This window comes from Diadema antillarum, unplaced genomic scaffold (assembly GCF_040938485.1).
Source record: "Diadema antillarum isolate AM-2024a unplaced genomic scaffold, OU_Dant_1.0 scf00000080, whole genome shotgun sequence".
In the NCBI taxonomy this organism is placed as follows: domain Eukaryota; kingdom Metazoa; phylum Echinodermata; class Echinoidea; order Diadematoida; family Diadematidae; genus Diadema; species Diadema antillarum.
The window spans coordinates 1-24,342 of record NW_027270969.1 but is presented as its reverse complement, the minus strand read 5'-3'; the positions used below and the strand labels follow the sequence as shown (position 1 = coordinate 24,342).

The 24,342-nt window shown below is 41.6% G+C and overlaps 2 protein-coding genes across 2 annotated transcripts; both read right to left on the bottom strand.

Annotated features, from left to right (window-relative positions):
* Positions 1–404: 404 nt before the first annotated feature.
* Positions 405–17,553, bottom strand: LOC139717676 (scavenger receptor cysteine-rich domain-containing protein DMBT1-like). The gene is made up of 15 exons (XM_071629178.1): positions 17,512–17,553; positions 15,953–16,303; positions 14,393–14,799; positions 12,101–12,421; positions 10,865–11,173; positions 9,577–9,871; positions 9,091–9,166; positions 7,340–7,753; positions 5,637–5,958; positions 5,121–5,425; positions 4,450–4,767; positions 3,406–3,757; positions 2,446–2,762; positions 1,312–1,653; positions 405–790 (listed from the first exon to the last, which is right to left on the bottom strand). Exons 1-15 carry the CDS (start codon positions 17,551–17,553, stop codon positions 405–407), a joined length of 4,557 nt encoding a protein of 1,518 aa, XP_071485279.1.
* Positions 17,554–19,286: 1,733 nt separating this feature from the next.
* LOC139717675 (phosphatidylserine synthase 2-like) lies at positions 19,287–22,896 on the bottom strand. Its single transcript, XM_071629177.1, is given in 6 exon segments — positions 19,287–19,436; positions 20,904–20,938; positions 20,941–21,017; positions 21,770–21,819; positions 21,821–21,889; positions 22,789–22,896. Coding segments are annotated over 6 exon segments (489 nt in total).
* Positions 22,897–24,342: the final 1,446 nt, after the last annotated feature.

Here is a 24,342-nt window from a genome sequence, read left to right as displayed (position 1 = left end):
TTACCAATTTTATCATCCATAAAGTTACACATAACTCAGACTTGAAAAACGACAATACAAATGGAACTTTGTTTGCACTTACCTTCGGTATATTTAGAAAGTTCCGCTCCTATAAAATCAATCCATGTATTATTGTTACAGCTGTCTAGTTATAGTCCATTAATGTTGTCCTTGGTTTAGTGTTCTTGAATATCAAAATGTTTTAAGATATTCGTTTTTTATGGTATGTTTGTATGTATGTCTTTACTGTAGAAAAGGGAATGATAAAAATAATATTGATAATCATAAAAACAATAATAATAATGATATTCATGTGACCATATATTAAATATTGCAATAAACTTGTTAAAAATACAATTATTTCATTTGCCATAATGATTTCATTCGTACAAACTGAATTGAAACTAGAAAATAAGTTTCGGCTTACCGCGACAGCGAACTCCGGCATCTTCTTCGTGCAAACAGTCATTCTGGAAGAACCCGCTATGTGAGCATTGTGCTAGGCTTTCCTCGTCCCCATGACAGGCCACATCGTCAAGGATAATGGGTCCCTGCCCCGGCCCGAAATGCGCTCGACTGTAGGCCTGCTCTGCCCCAGGGTAGCCCAGCATTCTGCACACTACATTGGCATTGATGAGTTCCCACCTGTCGTCACAGACCGTTCCCCACTCGCGGTCGTAGTGAACCTCAACCCGCCCCTCTCGGTCACTAGAACCATCGACGAGTCGAACCTGGATCTGAGAATGGGGCAGACCAGGTGGTAGTAATATGCTTGGAGCGACTTGCACCTCTGTGAGGATGATAAAAGAAAAATGTATCTCATGATTTGAACGCGACTGTTTCGAGGGCAATGAATACTTTTAAGCAGGCATGAATGATGGGATACTTTGCAAAGGAGTGTATACATATCGCAACAAGATAACTAGAACCAATGAAAGAAAGACATTATTCAGAGGGGTAAAGGTTCAGGTGTGAGTTTCTTCAACTTGTTTCCCTCTGCAAATGAAATTTGTTATGATCGCAACTGCTGATCTGTAAATTTACAGATCAGCAGTTGTGATCTTAACAAATTCCATAAAGAGGGGGACAAAATAAAGGAATTTTCATCTAGAACCCATGACATCTGATTGACATAATAAAATGTACATCAATCTGATAAAGGTTGGTGTTCGCTCTATCGACAAATTACTTCCTCCAATCGGGTAGGCTACCCGTTACGAATGTATAATCTGAGGCAGTATGCACCTAGCACTATTTTTTGAAATGCCCCTTTTCGAAATTGCGTCTTTCATGCAGACTTATAACCTTTACCTCTACAAACTACTCCCGCGTCCTGGCGGTGCTCACAGTCGTGCCGAAAAAATCCATTGTGACTACAGTCTACCAGATTCATTTCATTCCCCTGGCACTGCAGATTGTCTAGGACTATGCGACCTTGCCCTTGACCGAAGTGACCGATGACCTGCTCTGCAGCCGGATAGCCCAGCATCCTACACACAACTTCGCCGTCTCTGATATCCCACAGGTCATCGCAGACAGTGCCCCACGCGCCGTTGTAGTAGACCTCCACACGCCCCTCGCTGTCGCGAGAACCAGCGGCAAGCCGAACCCGAAGACTTTGACTTGGCTGTACATCGATTGCTGACGCCATATCTGTGACATGACCGACAAGTAAATTTCTTGGAAACTATATATTCACTGGAAAACAGTTTTCATAATAAGGTAACATTAAAGAAGTAACATGTTGCTTAATCTCTTCTAGACTTGTTTTTAAAAAAAAGAGATTAAAATCAAGTCATGTTTTTTTCCCCCTAGAAACTAGCTCGGAATAAAGGAGACACCCGGACCAGTTGATATTCATTCAGAAAAGAAGGACTGAAATCCGACAAGAACAACAGTTTAAATTTCACCAGCATGGAATGAAAATGATGGAAGTTGTAAAGATATGATATTTCTCTAATTTAAGCAAAACTAATTTTTAAATTTCTAAACAGTGGGTAAGAGTATGCACATGGGTGACATGGTAATGTCATCACCTTACAGCTTGACATGCCATTTGGACACAAACTTTTGAAATTCCTGTTTCAATCAAGACTAGTATGCTCTACGATTTAAGCCCACACATAGAAAACAATATAACAATATACCACACCAGCATTTCCAGAAATAACCGATATCTATCCCAATCAAGATTATTGAAACAACTTGATTTTATTTTTCTACCGCGAATAAAACATTTCCCTCTTCAGCACACTAATGTATATTTAAGTCAGGGCTCTTCGATTTTCCCAACCCCCCCCCCCCCCCAAAAAAAAAAAAAAAAATTCCACTGGTCTCATTTTCTGTTTGTCCAGCTTTGAATATTGTCCGTCAGTTATACTTCCCTTGCTTCAGTTTCAATGCCCAACTTTGAATTAACATGGGGTTGTTCCCCTTCAGACTTACTGGTGCAGCGAACACTTGCATCTTCCTGATGTAAACAGTCGTGTTGAAGGAATCCTGCATGTGAACACTGTTCAACGGTTTCTTCACTCCCGCGGCAATTCACGTTGTCAAGGACGATAGGTCCGCTTCCTCTACCGAAGTGCGCTAGTCCCATTGCCTCCTCCGCCCCGGGGTAACCCATCATTCTGCACACCACATTGGCATCCTGGTCGTCCCATTCGTCGTCGCAGATGGTTCCCCAGACACCATTGTGGCTGAACTCCACCCGGCCCTCTCGGCTGCTTGAGCCACCGACGAGCCGAATACGACGCCGGCTACTCGGCAGGACAAAGGACGGTACTTCTGCATAGATCGAATGTTTTTGTGCAAACTCTTTCTGTAAATAACAATTTATCAGCTTTTGTCCGGGCAAATAGCCTGTTAACAGAAAGCATTACATTTCTGGCTAATTGAGATTAATTGAGATTAATTGAGATTGGTGTTCTCCTGCATGTTGTGTTTGTGAAAGCACGGGGTTAACTGTAATATTAACGTCAAGATCAACTGTAAAAGACTTTATGCTTCCTTCTAGGAAAAAGAGTATATAATTTGAAATGGAGGGAGCGAGCTTCCCCGTAACACCGTATGTACGTAGTCACTAACAGGACTAAAGTCTTGGCAAAACACACACAAACACACACACACACACACACACACAAACACTGTATAAAGATGAGGGGTTGCGACATTGCGAGAGTGTAAGAAAGGCAGGGGGTGATATTCTAAGGGCGACCGTGAGGTTTGAAGGTGCAATTTTTTTTCGTGCAATACAAAAAGTTAAATAAAGAATCTGTTGTTACGTATGTGCACATAGTAAACGCATTGCACGCTATTTCATGACTGATATACAAACAAAAATAAAATTGACGTACATGTTATCTGTCTAATAAATATGAAAATGCAATATTTATAAAATAGCACTTACCTTGGCACCGTACACCGGCATCTTCTAAATGCACGCAATCATTGGTGAGGAAGCCACTGTGTGGGCAGTCCGCTACGTTTTCTTCGCCTCCAATGCACTCCACATCATCGAGGACAATAGGCCCTTCTCCTTTTCCGAACTCTGCCTCCCCCAACGCCTCCTCGGCTCCAGGGTATCCCAGCATCATGCACACGACATACGCATCTCGCATGTCCCAGGAATCATCACAGACAGTTCCCCACGCACCGTTAAAGTACACCTCCACACGCCCCTCTCTGCTAATGGAACCACCTGCAAGGCGGACCGGAACAGGACTCGTGGGCTCGCTCGTGGCGTCCAGCGATACACCTGTAGGTTTACAAGATGTACACGCTCATGATACAACACTCTTCGCCACCCTTTGAACCCATGAAATCCTTGAGTAATTTCAATAACTACCATTTTCTCCCAACTGAAATGACAACTGCGAGTCTAATGCATATCTTTTTTCAATTAAGAAAGACCAAGATGGGACTTTTTACATGTGTTTCATCGGAACAAATCAGAAAAAAAATCACCATCCGCTATGAAAGTTTTTGGTCACTTATCTCCCCCTACTTGAATATTCGCTGCCTATTCCAGCGTATGTAAGTGTTGTTGTTGTTGTTGTTGTTGTTGTACTCATAAGTCTCATTACACTACTTAAAGCTAAATACTCACCTGCTTTAGACAAATATCATGTTTATTCTATAAAAAAAAAATGATTGGTTATTACAGGAAATTAATTTTAGAGCATTTAAATTACAATGACTGAAAATGCATAGACAGACAGATTTCTCAAATTGATCACAAAATAATTAAACACGATTACGGGTTTCTATTTCAAATCCCCTGGCTAAGGAGTTTGAGAAACAGATGTCCAACGGAGGAGATCAACAACAATATTCATGAACAGTCCGTAACTCTACAAACGTTTAGAGCTATACATTTACCAGGCATTCGAATATGAGGCCTGCTGTTGCAATGCAATGTAAACTCTTTTGGGACACTGGGGTTTTTACCTCGACATACGACACCAGCGTCCTCACGATGAAAGCAATTATGTTGAAAGAATCCATTGTGTGGGCAATCTACCAGTCTCTCTTCACTTCCCTGGCACTGCACATTGTCAAGGACTATTCGACCTTCACCTTGACCGAAGCTAGCCTGACCAATGGCCCGTTCTGCAGCTGGATAGCCCAGCATCCTACAAACCACCTCGGCGTCATTGCTGTCCCACTGGTCATCACAGATTGTCCCCCAGGCACCCTCGTAATAAATCTCTACCCGTCCCTCTCGGCAATTAGAACCACCGACAAGCCGAACCTGGAATTGGGCCCCTGGCAGACCAGTGCCTAGCGTCTCTGCAGTGATAAAAGAACATTTGTGTAGGCGTTTAAACACACAATTTTCCCCTTTCTATCAACACGAATTACTCTTCCAAGGATACCAAACTCTTTTCCTTTTCCATCAAATCCATGTCAAATATCTGTCGTGATTTCATTTATTCTATTTCAATATATTTTGTTTGTTTTGTTTGTTTTGTTGGTTTTCAAGCTTCTTTTTTTTTTTTTAGTTCAAGTCGAATCAGGCCTACAACACGCAGTAGTCTTTTCATCTACGATCCGTGTCATTGTTTTGGCTGTCTACGTGGTCTTCTTATAGCACCTTTTAATGCCAATTTCCAACCTACCTGCACATATCACGCCAGCATCTTCCGAATGTCGACAATTATGTTGAAAAAACCCATTATGTGGGCAATCTGCCAATCCGTCTTCAGTTCCCTGGCACTGCACATTGTCAAGGACTATTCGACCTTCACCTTGACCGAAGCTAGCCTGACCAATGGCCCGTTCTGCAGCTGGATAGCCCAGCATCCTACAAACCACCTCGGCGTCATTGCTGTCCCATAGGTCATCACAGATTGTCCCCCAGGCACCCTGGTAATAAACCTCCACCCGGCCCTCTCTGTTATTGGAACCACCGACAAGCCGAACCCTAAAAGCCTCGCCTGGTAGAATGATGGTTATCACATTGCTTTTAGTTTACATCATATCAACCCTCTTCGCTGCGTATATGAAGGTTATTTCTAAAATAAATCTTAATGCACTTTTTCAAATAACCTCAAGCCATTCAGGAGTCGACTTCTCTCTATCCGTTACCTCTTGAATTTCAACTTTTTTTGGCCTGATTAATGCTGCTTTCCAACCTACCTTCACATATCACGCCAGCATCTTCTGAATGTTGACAGTTGTGTTGAAAAATTCCATTGTGTGTACAATCTTCAAGTCTGTGTTCACTTCCGTGGCACCGCACATTGTCAAGGACTATGCGACCTTCGCCTGGACCGAAGCGAGCTCGACCGACGGCCTGTTGTGCAGCTGGATAGCCCAGCATCCTACAAACCACCTCGGCATCATTCCTGTCCCAGTAGTCATCACAGACTGTTCCCCAAGCACCGTCGTAGTAGACTTCAACACGTCCCTCTCTGGAACTAGACCCATCGACAAGCCGAATTTGGAACATGGCACCTGGCCAGCCAGTACCAGGTGTCTCTGCAATTATAACAAGTTATTTCTTAACTGCGTTAAATATGTCCTTTCCGTTTTATTTTTCTCCAGCTTAACGCAATGATAATGAAAAGTATACGTTGCAGATTTAACTACTTTCTTTAAAGGGGTGGCTAGTAACTGATCAGTGGGAATCAGTGGGAATGTTGGGGGATGATTGTTCCAATCCTTGTGGGATTCATTTAAGAGTACATTATATATTTATTGTTGTGTGAAAATTACTTACTTCAGAATGGTCTCATATTCAAGTAATGTGCAGTTTAATGTTTCCACGTTAGCGTGCCTGGTCAGTGACGGGGCATTAATCTGCACATTACTTGAATATGAGACCGTTCTGAACCAAATAATTTTCACACAACAGTAGATATACAATGTAGTCTTAAATGAATCCCACAAGGATTGGAACAATCATCCCTCACCATTCCCACTGATTCCCACTGATCGGTTACTAGCCATGCCCTTTAACAATAATTCAAAGAGTTAAGTGTGCTACAATTGAGAAAAACAAAACATTTTGAACAACTTTTTCAGTCCTCGATAAAGGGAACTAAGATTCATCAGATTTAAGTTGAATATATGAATGTTATTTAATAGCTCTGTCTTCAGTCGTACATTTATTAAATTTGTTTGTATGATGTGTATGGGATTGTTCTTTGTGTGTATGTGTGTGTATGTGTGAAAGTACAAATGTAAATGATCTTTGGTCGAGTTATTCGTGTGTGCGTAGGGGCGGATGGGTATAGGGCTTGTATGTGATTCGTTTCCTGTGAACTCAAGTATTAATGTTGTCTTGTGTTTTTATTTTTCATAATTATAATCTTTGCATATATTACTGTGTGCTCATGTATTCTATTAGTAATTTAACTGTTTTTAAGGGTTTAAGATGCATGGACTTGTGAATGAACAGCCAGTGTCTGAGGGAATTAGAGCCAATGTGGAAATAAAATTAATGTATAAGGGGAAATGACCTTTACACTATTTCCCTATGAATTTCTATCTGTGTAATACTATAATATCATGATTTAACCCTCTATGAATATATCGCAGTCTTTGACTATCTTATCTTTCAGGCTCTCGGGTCGTCAAATTATACTACACAACAGTCTTCATTTTCAGCATTAGAAATGTTTCGATTTTGTTAAGACAAACTCTTTTAGGCTTTTGAACTTACCTGCAAATATAAAACCAGCATCTTGTAAATGTCGACAATTGTGATGAAAAAAAAAAAAAAACTATTGTGCCAGATCTTCAGTAATACCATTTTATTGTTTTTCTGTTGTGTCGGAGCAAACTTCGAATTTAAGATTTCGCTTTGATATCCTTGATACAGTGTAAAACCCACCTGCACATACCACACCAGCATCTTCAGTATGTCGACAGTTGTGTTGAAAGAATCCGTTGTGCCTACAATCTGCCAAACTCTGTTCTCTTCCCTGACATTGCACATTGTCCAAGATTATGCGACCTTGGCCTAGACCAAAGCGAGCCTCAGATACGGCTCTTATTGCAGCGGGAAAACCAAGCATCCTGCACACAACCGCTGCATCTCTGCGGTCCCACTGGTCATCACAGACTGTTCCCCAACGGCCACGGTAGAAAACCTCCACACGCCCAATTCTATTACTTGGACCACCGACGAGTCGAACCCTCAACGGGGTGCTTGGAGGAGGAGATGCTGGTACCTCTGTACGGGTGCTTGCTGAACTGGTTTCAAGTGCCTCTGTCGGGATGACTGGCGGGCGAGTGATACGTCGGGCTGTACATGAAATGCAAGTATTTTGTAAACTTAGTCAAAATGCAATATGAAATTCCCAGTAAAGCAGAAATTAATCTCCCTCCAAAGGATATCACATGGAGATAGGGTGCTTTCTTATGATCACATTGGGTAGGAAATCATGTATCGACAAAGGTATCTACCAAGATCTGCAATCTCTGATAGAGAACTTAACTATGTTAAATGTCATGTCGGAAAAATTCCATCTACCACATTATTCTGAGACAAAAGCGTAGTCATTCTTTGACACAACATTTTTTTTTTTCCAAACCTAGAAACGTCTATAGATTTCTGAAGTTAGACGTGTAGTGCGTAAAATGGTAGGGAAAATGCGAAGCCTTGCTTTCAATGAAATCGTATAATGAATAAGATAACTGATCATCAATTTTTTTAAAGAACCATTAGCTATACTACTGAAAAGGCAGGATTTTTGCACACATAACAGTGACAGAAAGTTAGAAGTTACACACAAGTACATTAGAAAACACGTCAGCTTGATACTCAATCACTAGATAAAGTGCAAGCCATATCTAAGACCAAGGAAAAGGGCGAGAAAAGATTTCGTTGTATTGCGGCATTGGGGAATTTCACGATCGGTTTGGGCGGTTTTCTGGGTATGAACACAATATGAGACGCGTTCACGCAGTGAAGGACTTTAAACACTGAACAAAAATGTGACTTTCTCAATATCTAATGAGGTAATACATATATGATTTTCACATAAAGATATACTTTAATACTATGAAGAAGTGACTACAATTTTGCGCAGGCTAACATAGATTACACCGTCGTTGCGGGGTACGCCACCTACCTAGCTGCCAGTGCACTGGGACGGCAGCTTGGACGGCAGCGTTATATACATAAACATCGTGTCTCCCATATCCGGCCAATTCGCTTATCCGGATGAGCGCCGGTCCGACATGGCCGGATAATCGAGGTCGAACTGCAATACCATGTATATTGTTTTTCTGTGGTGTCAGGGTAGATTCAATTAGAAGGTTTAGTTGTTAAATCCTTGATATAGTATAGATACCCACCTGCACATACCACACCAGCATCTTCAGTATGTCGACAGTTGTGTTGAAAGAATCCGTTGTGCCTACAATCTGCCAAACTCTGTTCTCTTCCCTGACATTGCACATTGTCCAGGACTATGCGACCTTGGCCTCGACCAAAGCGAGCGCCACTAACGGCTCTTATTGCAGCGGGAAAACCAAGCATCCTGCACACAACCGCTGCATCTCTGCGGTCCCACTGGTCATCACAGACTGTTCCCCAACGGCCACGATAGAGAACCTCCACACGCCCAATTCTGTTACTTGGACCACCGACAAGTCGAACCCTCAACGGGGTACTTGGCGGAGGAGATTCTGGTGCCTCTGTCGGGGTGACTGGCTGCACAGTGATAGGTTGGCCTGTACATGAAGTCCAGGTAGTTCGGAAATTTATTTTAAACTCCAATTTTCAATTCTTAGATACAAACATTTTAAAAATGACAGAAATTTTAAGGAAGGTTCATACACCTACTTTTCTTATAAAATAGGTTGAACAGAAAGGTTTATGTACTGTTAACTACAGAACTTTTCATTTTTAAAACTGTCTCTACGAATAAATATTTACAACTGATTATAAAGGTGGTCAAAATATCTTCTACAGTGTCTTGAATTCAGATATCATTTTACAGGTATAAAAACACAATTAAATCTATGAAGGTGTTAACCATTGACAAAAGCTTCTTTAGCTAGGAAAGAGGTTGAAAGATTAATGGAATCTTGCACCTTACCTCGACATGTGACGCCAGCGTCCTCGTGATGTCCACAGTTGTGTTGAAAGAATCCATTGTGTGGGCAATCTACCAGTCTCTCTTCACTTCCCTGGCACTGCACATTGTCAAGGACTATTCGACCTTCACCTTGACCGAAGCTAGCCTGACCAATGGCCCGTTCTGCAGCTGGATAGCCCAGCATCCTACAAACCACCTCGGCGTCATTGCTGTCCCACTGGTCATCACAGATTGTCCCCCAGGATCCCTGGTAATAAACCTCCACCCGGCCCTCTCTGTTATTGGAACCACCGACAAGCCGAAGCTGGAATGGGGCGCTCGACGGACTAGGTGACGGTAATGCTGTGGAGATGATAGCCCAACAAAACTCATCTCATCACGTCTTGGATACGCATTCTTTAATCCAAGGAAAGAAACGGCTTCAAGATACAGCAAATTCAAGCACAGATCAGACTCTTCCTGCAATTTTCACAAGTTCCTCAAAGTTTTCTGACACTGTCAATTCAAGATCATGACAGGAGTAATGACTGCCTAATTTCCACTTATCACTGACATCAGATTTACAAGCTTTTCCATGTATTCAAACATGAGCTCTTCCACAATCTCACAAAATCCCTTCTCTCTCTACAAGGTCAAATCAAGCCAGCAAATATACTGGATAACGGGGTTGCTTCCCTAATTACACAAGCTTTCTTTAGCTAAGTAAGAGCTAGAAAGCTTGCTGGAAGCTTTGCACCTTACCTCGACATGAGACGCCAGCATCCTCGTGATGTCCACAGTTGTGTTGAAAGAATCCATTGTGTGGGCAATCTACCAGTCTCTCTTCACTTCCCTGGCACTGCACATTGTCAAGGACTATTCGACCTTCACCTTGACCGAAGCTAGCCTGACCAATGGCCCGTTCTGCAGCTGGATAGCCCAGCATCCTACAAACCACCTCGGCGTCATTGCTGTCCCACTGGTCATCACAGATTGTCCCCCAGGCACCCTGGTAATAAACCTCCACCCGGCCCTCTCTGTTATTGGAACCACCGACAAGCCGAAGCTGGAATGGGGCGCTCGACGGACTAGGTGATGGTAATGCTGTGGATATAATAGCCCAATTATTCTCACTGTCTTTGCGATTTTATATACTCATCTTCCTTTTTCGCGATATCTTCACCTTCTCGTCACCTAAAAATATCGCCTATGCAGGAACTCAGAAACTGAAGCAACGCCATTACTTTTGACTTTCTAGTTTGTCAGAGTAATTAGATTTCGAATTGAAGGTTTATCGTTGATATCCTTTATATCAAATACAGTATAAAAACCCACCTGCACATACCACACCAGCATCCTCGGTATGTCGGCAGTTGTGTTGAAAGAATCCATTGTGCCTACAATCTGCCAAATTCTGTTCTCTTCCCTGACATTGCACATTGTCCAGGACTATGCGACCTTGGCCTCGACCAAAGCGAGCGCCACTAACGGCTCTTATTGCAGCGGGAAAACCAAGCATTCTGCACACAACCGCTGCATCTCTGCGGTCCCACTGGTCATCACAGACTGTTCCCCAACGGCCACGATAGAGAACCTCCACACGCCCAATTCTGTTACTTGGACCACCGACAAGTCGAACCCTCAACAGGGTACTTGGCGGAGGAGATTCTGGTGCCTCTGTCGGGGTGACTGGCTGCACAGTGATAGGTTGGCCTGTACATGAAGTCCAGGTATTTCGGAAACTTATTTAAACTCCAATTTTCAATTCTTAGATACAAACATTTTAAAAATGACAGAAATTTTAAGGAAAGTTCATACACCTACTTTTCTTATAAAATAGGTTGAACAGATAGGTTTATGTACTGTTAACTTCGGAACTTTTCATTTTTAAAATTGTCTCTACGAATAAATTTACAACTAATTATAAAGGTCGTTCAAATATCTTCTACAGTGTCTTGAATCCATATATCATTCCACAGGTTTAAAACACAATCAAATCTATAAAGGTGTTAACTATTGACAAAAGCTTCTTTAGCTAGGAAAGAGGTTGAAAGATTAATGGAATCTTGCACCTTACCTCGACATGAGACGCCAGCATCCTCGTGATGTCCACAGTTGTGTTGAAAGAATCCATTTTTTTGCCGTCTTTGTAACAAATTGTATTTAATACACTAATTTACCTTTAGGATAATTCAAATTGCCGTGTTTAGTTTAATATGCCATATATTAGACAGTCTCGGATTGTATAAGAAATAATCTTCCTGCAGGGATCATCAGTGTCATATGTGCTGCTGCGGTGTATTGACTAGGTTGCGCAGGTATAAATATCATGCGTTCGAGGTATCTATCAAGATCTGTCTTCTCTTATAAAAAGTCTTTGCGATTTTATATATTCATCCTTCTTTTTCGATATTTTCACCTTCTCGTCACCTAAAAATATCGCCTATCCAGGAACTCATAAACTGAAGCAACGCCATTACTTTGGACTTTCTAGTTTGTCAGAGTAATTAGATTTCGAATTGAAGGTTTATCGTTGATATCCTTTATATCAAATGCAGTATAAAAACCCACCTGCACATACCACACCAGCATCCTCGGTATGTTGACAGTTGTGTTGAAAGAATCCATTGTGCCTACAATCTGCCAAATTCTGTTCTCTTCCCTGACATTGCACATTGTCCAGGACTATGCGACCTTGGCCTCGACCAAAGCGAGCGCCACTAACGGCTCTTATTGCAGCGGGAAAACCAAGCATCCTGCACACAACCGCTGCATCTCTGCGGTCCCACTGGTCATCACAGACTGTTCCCCAACGGCCACGATAGAGAACCTCCACACGCCCAATTCTGTTACTTGGACCACCGACAAGTCGAACCCTCAACAGGGTACTTGGCGGAGGAGATTCTGGTGCCTCTGTCGGGGTGACTGGCTGCACAGTGATAGGTTGGCCTGTACATGAAGTCCAGGTATTTCGGAAACTTATTTAAACTCCACTTTTCAATTCTTAGATACAAACATTTTAAAAATGACAGAAATTTTAAGGAAAGTTCATACACCTACTTTTCTTATAAAATAGGTTGAACAGAAAGGTTTATGTACTGTTAACTTCAGAACTTTTCATTTTTATATTTGTCTCTACGAATAAATTTACAACTGATTACAAAGGTCGTTCAAATATCTTCTACAGTGTCTTGAATCCATATATCATTCCACAGGTTTAAAAACACAATCAAATCTATAAAGGTGTTAACTATTGACAAAAGCTTCTTTAGCTAGGAAAGAGGTTGAAAGATTAATGGAATCTTGCACCTTACCTCGACATGAGACGCCAGCGTCCTCGTGATGTCCACAGTTGTGTTGAAAGAATCCATTGTGTGGGCAATCTACCAGTCTCTCTTCACTTCCCTGGCACTGCACATTGTCAAGGACTATTCGACCTTCACCTTGACCGAAGCTAGCCTGACCAATGGCCCGTTCTGCAGCTGGATAGCCCAGCATCCTACAAACCACCTCGGCGTCATTGCTGTCCCACTGGTCATCACAGATTGTCCCCCAGGCACCCTGGTAATAAACCTCCACCCGGCCCTCTCTGTCAATGGAACCACCGACAAGCCGAAGCTGGAATGGGGCGCTCGACGGACTAGGTGACGGTAATGCTGTGAAGATGATAGCCCAACAAAACTCATCGAATCACGTCTTGGATACGCATTCTTTAATCCAAGGAAAGAAATAGCTTCAAGAGACAGCAAGTTCAAGCACAGATCAGACTCTTCCTGCAATTTTCACAAGTTCATCAAAGTTTTTTGACACTGTCAATTCAAGATCATTACAGGAGTAATGACTGCCTAATTTCCACTTATCACTGACATCAGATTTGCAAGCTTTTCCATGTATTCAAACATCAGCTCTTCCACAATCTCACAAAATCCTTTCTCTCTCTACAAGGTCAAATAAAGCCAGCAAATATACTGGATAACGGGGTTGCTTCCCTAATTACACAAGCTTCTTTAGCTAAGTAAGAGCTAGAAAGCTTGCTGGAAGCTTTGCACATTACCTCGACATGAGACGCCAGCATCCTCGTGATGTCCACAGTTGTGTTGAAAGAATCCATTGTGTGGGCAATCTACCAGTCTCTCTTCACTTCCCTGGCACTGCACATTGTCAAGGACTATTCGACCTTCACCTTGACCGAAGCTAGCCTGACCAATGGCCCGTTCTGCAGCTGGATAGCCCAGCATCCTACAAACCACTTCGGCGTCATTGCTGTCCCACTGGTCATCACAGATTGTCCCCCAGGCACCCTGGTAATAAACCTCCACCCGGCCCTCTCTGTTATTGGAACCACCGACAAGCCGAAGCTGGAATGGGGCGCTCGACGGACTAGGTGACGGTAATGCTGTGGAGATAATAGCCCAATTATTCTCACTTTTTTGCCGTCTTTGTAACAAATTGTATTTAATACACTAATTTACCTTTAGGATAATTCAAATTGCCGTGTTTAGTTTAATATGCCATATATTAGACAGTCTCGGATTGTATAAGAAATAATCTTCCTGCAGGGATCATCAGTGTCATATGTGCTGCTGCGGTGTATTGACTAGGTTGCGCAGGTATAAATATCATGCGTTCGAGGTATCTATCAAGATCTGTCTTCTCTTATAAAAAGTCTTTGCGATTTTATATATTCATCTTTCTTTTTCGATATTTTCACCTTCTCGTCACCTAAAAATATCGCCTATCCAGGAACTCATAAACTGAAGCAACGCCATTACTTTGGACTTTCTAGTTTGTCAGAGTAATTAGATTTCGAATTGAAGGTTTATCGTTGATATCCTTTATATCAAATGCAGTATACAAACCTACCTGCACATACCACACCAGCATCCTCGGTATGTTGACAGTTGTGTTGAAAGAATCCATTGTGCCTACAATCTGCCAAATTCTGTTCTCTTCCCTGACATTGCACATTGTCCAGGACTATGCGACCTTGGCCTCGACCAAAGCGAGCGCCACTAACGGCTCTTATTGCAGCGGGAAAACCAAGCATCCTGCACACAACCGCTGCATCTCTGCGGTCCCACTGGTCATCACAGACTGTTCCCCAACGGCCACGATAGAGAACCTCCACACGCCCAATTCTGTTACTTGGACCACCGACAAGTCGAACCCTCAACAGGGTACTTGGCGGAGGAGATTCTGGTGCCTCTGTCGGGGTGACTGGCTGCACAGTGATAGGTTGGCCTGTACATGAAGTCCAGGTATTTCGGAAACTTATTTAAACTCCAATTTTCAATTCTTAGATACAAACATTTTAAAAATGACAGAAATTTTAAGGAAAGTTCATACACCTACTTTTCTTATAAAATAAGTTGAACAGATAGGTTTATGTACTGTTAACTTCAGAACTTTTCATTTTTAAAATTGTCTCTACGAATAAATTTACAACTGATTATAAAGGTCGTTCAAATATCTTCTACAGTGTCTTGAATCCATATATCATTCTACAGGTTTAAAAACACAATCAAATCTATAAAGGTGTTAACTATTGACAAAAGCTTCTCTAGCTAGGAAAGAGGTTGAAAGATTAATGGAATCTTGCACCTTACCTCGACATGAGACGCCAGCGTCCTCGTGATGTCCACAGTTGTGTTGAAAGAATCCATTGTGTGGGCAATCTACCAGTCTCTCTTCACTTCCCTGGCACTGCACATTGTCAAGGACTATTCGACCTTCACCTTGACCGAAGCTAGCCTGACCAATGGCCCGTTCTGCAGCTGGATAGCCCAGCATCCTACAAACCACCTCGGCGTCATTTCTGTCCCACTGGTCATCACAGATTGTCCCCCAGGCACCCTGGTAATAAACCTCCACCCGGCCCTCTCTGTCATTGGAACCACCGACAAGCCGAAACTGGAATGGGGCGCTCGACGGACTAGGTGACGGTAATGCTGTGAAGATGATAGCCCAATTATTCTCACTTTTTTGCCGTCTTTGTAACAAATTGTATTTAATACACTAATTACCTTTAGGATAATTCAAATTGCCGTGTTTAGTTTAATATGCCATATATTAGACAGTCTCGGATTGTATAAGAAATAATCTTCCTGCAGGGATCATCAGTGTCATATGTGCTACTGCGGTGTATTGACTAGGTTGCGCAGGTATAAATATCATGCGTTCGAGGTATCTATCAAGATCTGTCTTCTCTTATAAAAGTCTTTGCGATTTGATATATTTATCTTTCTTTGTCGATATTTTCACCTTCTCGTCACCTAAAAATATCGCCTATCCAGGAACTCATAAACTGAAGCAACGCCATTACTTTGGACTTTCTAGTTTGTCAGAGTAATTAGATTTCGAATTGAAGGTTATCGTTGATATCCTTTATATCAAATGCAGTATAAAAACCCACCTGCACATACCACACCAGCATCCTCGGTATGTTGACAGTTGTGTTGAAAGAATCCATTGTGCCTACAATCTGCCAAATTCTGTTCTCTTCCCTGACATTGCACATTGTCCAGGACTATGCGACCTTGGCCTCGACCAAAGCGAGCGCCACTAACGGCTCTTATTGCAGCGGGAAAACCAAGCATTCTGCACACAACCGCTGCATCTCTGCGGTCCCACTGGTCATCACAGACTGTTCCCCAACGGCCACGATAGAGAACCTCCACACGCCCAATTCTGTTACTTGGACCACCGACAAGTCGAACCCTCAACAGGGTACTTGGCGGAGGAGATTCTGGTGCCTCTGTCGGGGTGACTGGCTGCACAGTGATAGGTTGGCCTGTACATGAAGTCCAGGTATTTCGGAAAACTTATTTAAACTCCAATTTTCATTCTTAGATACAAACATTTTAAAAATGACAGAAATTTTAAGGAAAGTTCATACACCTACTTTTCTTATAAAATAGGTTGAACAGATAGGTTTATGTACTGTTAACTTCAGAACTTTTCATGTTAAAAATTGTCTCTACGAATAAATTACAACTGATTATAAAGGTCGTTCAAATATCTTCTACAGTGTCTTGAATCCATATATCATTCCACAGGTTTAAAAACACAATCAAACCTATAAAGGTGTTAACTATTGACAAAAGCTTCTTTAGCTAGGAAAGAGGTTGAAAGATTAATGGAATCTTCCACCTTACCTCGACATGAGACGCCAGCGTCCTCGTGATGTCCACAGTTGTGTTGAAAGAATCCATTGTGTGGGCAATCTACCAGTCTCTCTTCACTTCCCTGGCACTGCACATTGTCAAGGACTATTCGACCTTCACCTTGACCGAAGCTAGCCTGACCAATGGCCCGTTCTGCAGCTGGATAGCCCAGCATCCTACAAACCACCTCGGCGTCATTGCTGTCCCATTGGTCATCACAGATTGTCCCCCCAGGCACCCTGGTAATAAACCTCCACCCGGCCCTCTCTGTCATTGGAACCACCGACAAGCCGAAGCTGGAATGGGGGCGCTCGACGGACTAGGTGACGGTAATGCTGTGGAGATAATAGCCCAATTATTCTCACTTTTTTGCCGTCTTTGTAACAAATTGTATTTAATACACTAATTTACCTTTAGGATAATTCAAATTGCCGTGTTTAGTTTAATATGCCATATATTAGACAGTCTCGGATTGTATAAGAAATAATCTTCCTGCAGGGATCATCAGTGTCATATGTGCTACTGCGGTGTATTGACTAGGTTGCGCAGGTATAAATATCATGCGTTCGAGGTATCTATCAAGATCTGTCTTCTCTTATAAAAAGTCTTTGCGATTTGATATATTTATCTTTCTTTGTCGATATTTCACCTTCTCGTCACCTAAAAATATCGCCTATCCAGGAACTCATAAACTGAAGCAACGCCATTACTTTGGACTTTCTAGTTTGTCAGAGTAATTAGATTTCGAATTGAAGGTTTATCGTTGATATCCTTTATATCAAATGCAGTATAAAAACCCACCTCACATACCACACCTGCATCCTCGGTATGTTGACAGTTGTGTTGAAAGAATCCATTGTGCCTACAATCTGCAAATTCTGTTCTCTTCCTGACATTGCACATTGTCCAGGACTATGCGACCTTGGCCTCGACCAAAGCGAGCGCCACTAACGGCTCTTATTGCAGCGGGAAAACCAAGCATTCTGCACACAACCGCTGCATCTCTGCGGTCCCACTGGTCATCACAGACTGTTCCCAACGGCCACGATAGAGAACCTCCACACGCCCAATCTGTTACTTGGACCACCGACAAGTCGAACCCTCAACAGGGTACTTGGCGGAGGAGATTCTGGTGCCTCTGTCGGGGTGACTGGCTGCACAGTGATAGGTTGGCCTGTACATGAAGTCCAGGTATTTCGGAAACTTATTTAAACTCCAATTTTCAATTCTTAGATACAAACATTTTAAAAATGACAGAAATTTTAAGGAAAGTTCATACACCTACTTTTCTTATAAAATAGGTTGAACAGATAGGTTTATGTACTGTTAACTTCAGAACTTTTCATGTTAAAAATTGTCTCTACGAATAAATTTATAACTGATTATAAAGGGTCGTTCAAATATCTTCTACAGTGTCTTGAATCCATATATCATTCCACAGGTTAAAAACACAATCAAATCTATAAAAGGTGTTAACTATTGACAAAAGCTCTTTAGCTAGGAAAGAGGTTGAAAGATTAATGGAATCTTGCACCTTACCTCGACATGAGACGCCAGCGTCCTCGTGATGTCCACAGTTGTGTTGAAAGAATCCATTGTGTGGGGCAATCTACCAGTCTCTCTTCACTTCCCTGGCACTGCACATTGTCAAGGACTATTCTACCTTCACCTTGACCGAAGCTAGCCTGACCAATGGCCCGTTCTGCAGCTGGATAGCCCAGCATCCTACAAACCACCTCGGCGTCATTGCTGTCCCACTGGTCATCACAGATTGTCCCCCAGGCACCTGGTAATAAACCTCCACCCGGCCCTCTCTGTCATTGGAACCACCGACAAGCCGAAGCTGGAATGGGGCGCTCGACGGACTAGGTGACGGTAATGCTGTGAAGATGATAGCCCAACAAAACTCATCTCATCACGTCTTGGATACGCATTCTTTAATCCAAGGAAAGAAATAGCTTCAAGAGACAGCAAGTTCAAGCACAGATCAGACTCTTCCTGCAATTTTCACAAGTTCATCAAAGTTTTTTTGACACTGTTAATTCAAGATCATTACAGGAGTAATGACTGCCTAATTTCCACTTATCACTGACATCAGATTTGCAAGCTTTTCCATGCATTCAAACATCAGCTCGTCCACAATCTCACAAAATCCTTCCTCTCTCTACAAGGTCAAATAAAGCCAGCAAATATACTGGATAACGGGGTTGCTTCCCTATAATTACACAAGCTTCTTTAGCTAAGTAAGAGCTAGAAAGCTTGCTGAAGCTTTGCACCTTACCTCGACATGAGACGCCAGCATCCTCGTCATGTCCACAATTGTGTTGAAAGAATCCATTGTGTGGGCAATCTACCAGTCTCTCTTCACTTCCCTGGCACTAACATGAAGATATCATCACTTCATCAAGGGGGGGGGGGGGGGAGGCAATATCTTCTTCAAGACTGTAACAAACTGTAAATGAAATGTAACTGTTCAGAAATAAACTTCAGATGAGGGTAAAAAAAGGGGAAAATGGCTGAGAAGTACGAAAAAAGGATGAGGAGGAAGAAGAGGAAGCAAGCTAGGAACAGAAATGGCGAGAGCTCTGACTTACGGGTCCTCGATATACTGGTAGACCTCCCTCACAGCCACCGAGCCCACGGGGATGAGGAGAATCAGACGACTCCAGACGATGAAGTGAGGGGGTGGGATCCAGAGACAAGTTTTGAGGTAAAAGGTGTTCAGCTCACTCACCAGCCACTAGCGCAATATACAACAGACAACACATGGTGCCATCAGATCCAAAGTTGTTACTGCTACGGACCAATTCGGTTTGGGTACCGTTTTTTACGGTAAATTCCAATTGGGGAGGGCTTCAAGTATGCCTAACAAAAGATAATTTATGCACTGACATAGCAATGCACGGACTCATTGCATAACCCATTGAAAAGTGCGTTGTTCGTTTTTGAAAGCCCCCAGTTATGGCTGCCATAAGTTACAGTGCTCTGCAGTCGGATTTATCTATACAGTACCAAAGTGTGATGTCATAGACATCCATCGCCATGGAAACTGGTTCCAAGCAACATCACCTGGCCCAAATACATGTATCTTGTCAACACTATTGTTACTATTACCACACCTCACTTGCACCTGGTTCAAACCCAAGCTATAACAAAAGACTGTGACATCATCACTTTGGTACTCGATAGTGTGGACAGGACTTGGTATATTGCAAGAATGTCTAATCTTAGAAAATGAAAAACAAAATCTCACACTTATCAAAAAACTGTGAGAACTTAAAAGTTACACTTTCATTTCTGCATTCTTTGTTGAAAAATTATTCTCGCTGCAAATGGATTAAAGGGAAAATCAACAATTCAATAGACTTTCGCTATGTCAAACAAGAACAACAACGTTTCATTCACTTTTTTTGCAGAAACATTTTAATTAGTACCTGTTGCATAATTTAATATCACTTGCAGTTATGATGTCATTCATTACTTATCTTCCATTCATTCAAATCTACATTACATTTCCTTATTTTTCAATATCCCAGTTTTAATGTAAAGTTCACACAATGAAGATATATAAATCTATTATCAAATTATCTGTTTCATTGAAAGAACATTTTCCTTTTCTGCATTCAGTGCTGAGATATGTTGACATGGAATAATCCTTATTACATTCAGATCATATATTCTAAAGTTGATCACCTTTTTCTTTTATCACTTTGTTTACAAACACGAAGAGGAAATTGTGATTGGAGAAAATAGTCTGAAAACCTTCATACCAACCGTTGTATTGCTGAGCAATATCCTATCCATGTAATACCTCCAGGTCAACATACTGTCAGCGACATACTCCATCACAAAGATTTATCTCTGAAAAACACCTTTTCTGCTCCCTTACACAGCATTCAAAACATACTCAACATGTAGCCTCAATTGCCAGTATTCAAAGGAAAAGCATATATCGCCACTGGGGTGATGAAAACCCTCAGATCTTAAAATCATGAATTTCAGGAGGGCGAAAAAACTTTCATTTTTATATTTTGCAAAATACATCATAGTTGATATCAAACATGTATCGCTTGAATCGTTTGGATTACATTGGTGATTGTTTTGAAACTCAAATCAATATTTTTTATATTCAATATTGAGTTAGATTTTTTTTTTTCTAAGGAGGTCTTGTCACTCCAGAAACAATATGGCTTGAGATGGCTGTTACCATGGTAACGATGACGAGGACGGCTATCCATCGTTCAGGTTCTCTGTGGGCCTCCACTCAAAGCGGGTCCAGCTGTACGGTGTGAACTGTAGCATCATTCGCTTCAGTTTTCCTCTGTGGAGAACAGATGGCATGAACATGTACTGTAAAACATGAAATATTCGCGGCATGAAATTTTCGCGAATTGGAGCCGAAAGCCTTTTTCGTGGCATGAAATTTTCGCGAATTGCTACTGGCATTCAATGCATGCAGTGTAGACAAAAGCTTTCCGCGTGCATTTTAATTTCGCGAATTTTGGCGCTCGCGAATTCGCGAAATTAAAATGCACGCGAAAATTTCTCGTTTTACAGTATTCAAAGCTGGACCAGCAAAACTACATTACACTGGAAAATGCTTTTGAATTGAACTGAATCGATGCTTCACTTGGCTGCTATGAAAAATGTAAGTGCTGTTTAAAAGCAAGTAATCGCAGGACCGGCAGCTTTAAGTTGCCTCCGTAGAACCAGTTTTAGGCAGATAAGTGCCTTGCCATGGGCACAACTGCTGCAGCCAGGGGGGCTTTAACCAAGGACCTCATGAATGCTAATCTGTGGTCTTATCTACCACAGCCACAACAGCTCTGTAATTTGCAAACGGGAAGTGTCCCTCTTTTGCAGTTGTTTGAATTCCTGCAGCCTCATTTCCTGCAGGACATTTTTCAAAACCTCACTTTGTAGGCAATAGTACTTTTTTTCTTCTCTTTTTTTTGGAGGGGGGGGGGGGATCAAATTAAATGCCTAACTTCACTTTTGCTCGGCAAAGGGAAATTCTATCAATCGTAAGGTCAGATAGTCATCATCAAGAGTCATGTTTATTATCAAACCAACCTGTATGTGGGTATATGGTAGAGGCCTCGCCAGCTGTACGTCTTGATGTTGGAGGTAGTTCAAGGTTTTCATCCCTAGCCATATGCCCAGGCCATTACACACCAGGAAATCCATGACCCACTGTGTTACAAATAGAAAACAAAACAAGAACAGAAATAGTAAGTGGGTGGGGTCAAGGGGAAAGGTCATGTGTCAAAGTTCATGGATCTGCACAGTAAATATTTCACAGGTTCTTGTCTTTTGTGTACACAAATGATAGTTTGCTGGAAGTGAATGATTGGGATTAGTATATCTTTGCAAAAGAACAGTGACCTTGACTTTAACCCTTGAACTTGTACCATTATCATCCCTGGAAATAATCATCCAGCTATTTCTACACCTCCTACCACATTATATTACTGTTGGGACATTCATAGACAAAGTTACATCAATTTATAACTAAAGTTCATTTACCTTGACCCTTAGGATTTTGCCCAAAATCTAATCAGTGCATCTGCTGGGTATGCCTGGACCAGCAGGGTTCGAAATTGGCGATGGTCCGCTGGCCATTGGCCACCCAAAATCATGTCGGACTAGCTAAAAATCATAAAATTCTGAAGTAACTGTCCGTCTGGCTAGCCAAAATATTGCTTCAGTGTCAAAATTGATTCTAAGTAGTCCGCCTGGTTAGTTAAAAATAAAAAAGTTAAGTGCGACCCCTGACCAGGGACTAAAATTCTATCGAGAAGCTTTTAGCTCTCAATAACAAGAAGGACGGATTGACAGACAGACAGACAACTGAAAACATAATGCCTCTGGCACCCTTTTTTTTTTTTTTTGGTGGAGCCATATCAAAAGATATCTTTATATGTGCTGTGTCCCATCTCATCAATACAGCTATTCTGCTTCCTCATTTCTTGATTGCTACTGACTCTGATCTTACGAATGGTCTATAACTTGTTTCAACTTTCATATACAGCAAAGGGAAGGAAGGTCTATTTTCTCAGAGGCAAAATCTTAATAAAGCATGTAATACTCACATGGTCCCACCAACACTCCCCGAAGTTTGGCAGCTGGTGTTCCAGCGAGTACTCCAGGAGCTCGAAGCCAATGCTGAGGATGTTACACAACCAGTAATCCCTGATCATCAACATCTGGAAGGGATTGGATTTGACAGCATACTATATTATCTCTACACCACAGAGAGGTTTCTGGCAATGCCAACCTCTATTCATTATTCTATAGGAAGCAGCAAATATTATACCAAACAGAATGGAGAGTTTCTCAACATTTACAGCACAGAGTTGCCTCAACATCTACAGCACAGAGTTGCCAATTTGTCTCGCTCTGCCAAACTTCAACAGATCATAACATATTTTTTGTGTCTCTGATTTTTTCCCAAATTTTTCACTGATTTACTTCTTATTTTTCTATTTTCATACAAAGCAATATATTATCAGGATGGAATTTCACTTTGCAACTCATAGGGGGCGTTGCAAAAAGTTTGCAATTGATTGCAAATCCCAAAATCTATTGCAAATCCTGTAATCCATTGGCAAATTTGCAATCAATTGCAAGTTGCAATCAATTCTGTTGCAAGAAAGATGCAATTGATTGCAAATCAATTGCATCTCTGCGATCAATTGCTAAATCAATTGCAACTTTGCAATAGATTCAGGGGTAGTTGCAATTTTGCAATCGATTGCAAATGTCATAATTGCGGCTGCTTATAGATGCTGGGGACAAATCTCCAATTTGTTCATTTCTTGTAAGAAAAAAGAAGAAAATATTTCCGTATAAATGGCATTTTTATGTAATGTATGATTGTGTAAGATACTTTTTTTTTTACATACACAAAATGTATAAGGGGTTACTCAGTATACTAGTATGATGAATCAGCATGTGGTCGGTCGGGCAGTCCGTTGCAAATCTTGCGTCGCGAACTCTATCTACAGTTTTGAAGCAATTTTGATGAAACTTGGGTTACATGATGACATTGAAGTGAAGATGTGCAGACTTTTTTTTTGTCTTTATCGGACAAAGCGTTGCCATGGTAACCACAATTTTCCAAAAACCTTGTGGAGTAGACTACTGCCACAGTATTTGAGTAATCCATTTCAAATTTCATGTGTACAATGATCTTTAGGTGTAGTTATGTAAGAAACATTTTGTGTTTGTGACCGACAAGGCGTTGCCATGGTAACAGCATATTTTCTTGAAAATCGTGTGGAGTGAACTTCTTCCACAATTTTGAGGCAATTGACTCAAATTTGATGTACATAATGACATTGTGGGTGTAGATGTGCAAGACATGTTTTTTGTGCTTGTCGCGGAAAAGCGTTGCCATGGTAACTACAAATTTCCAAAAACTATGTGGAGTGAACTACTTCACAGTACTTGAGCGATTTGTTTCGAATTTGGTATGTAAATAATAATCTATAAGTGTAGTTATGCAGGACACACTTTGTGTTTGTACCTGACAGGGGCGTTGCCATGGTAACGGCAATTTTTTCTTTGTAAATCATGTGGGTGAAACTATTTTGAGTTTTAAGGCAGTGGAACTAAAATCGGGTGTTCATGATGACATTGAGGTG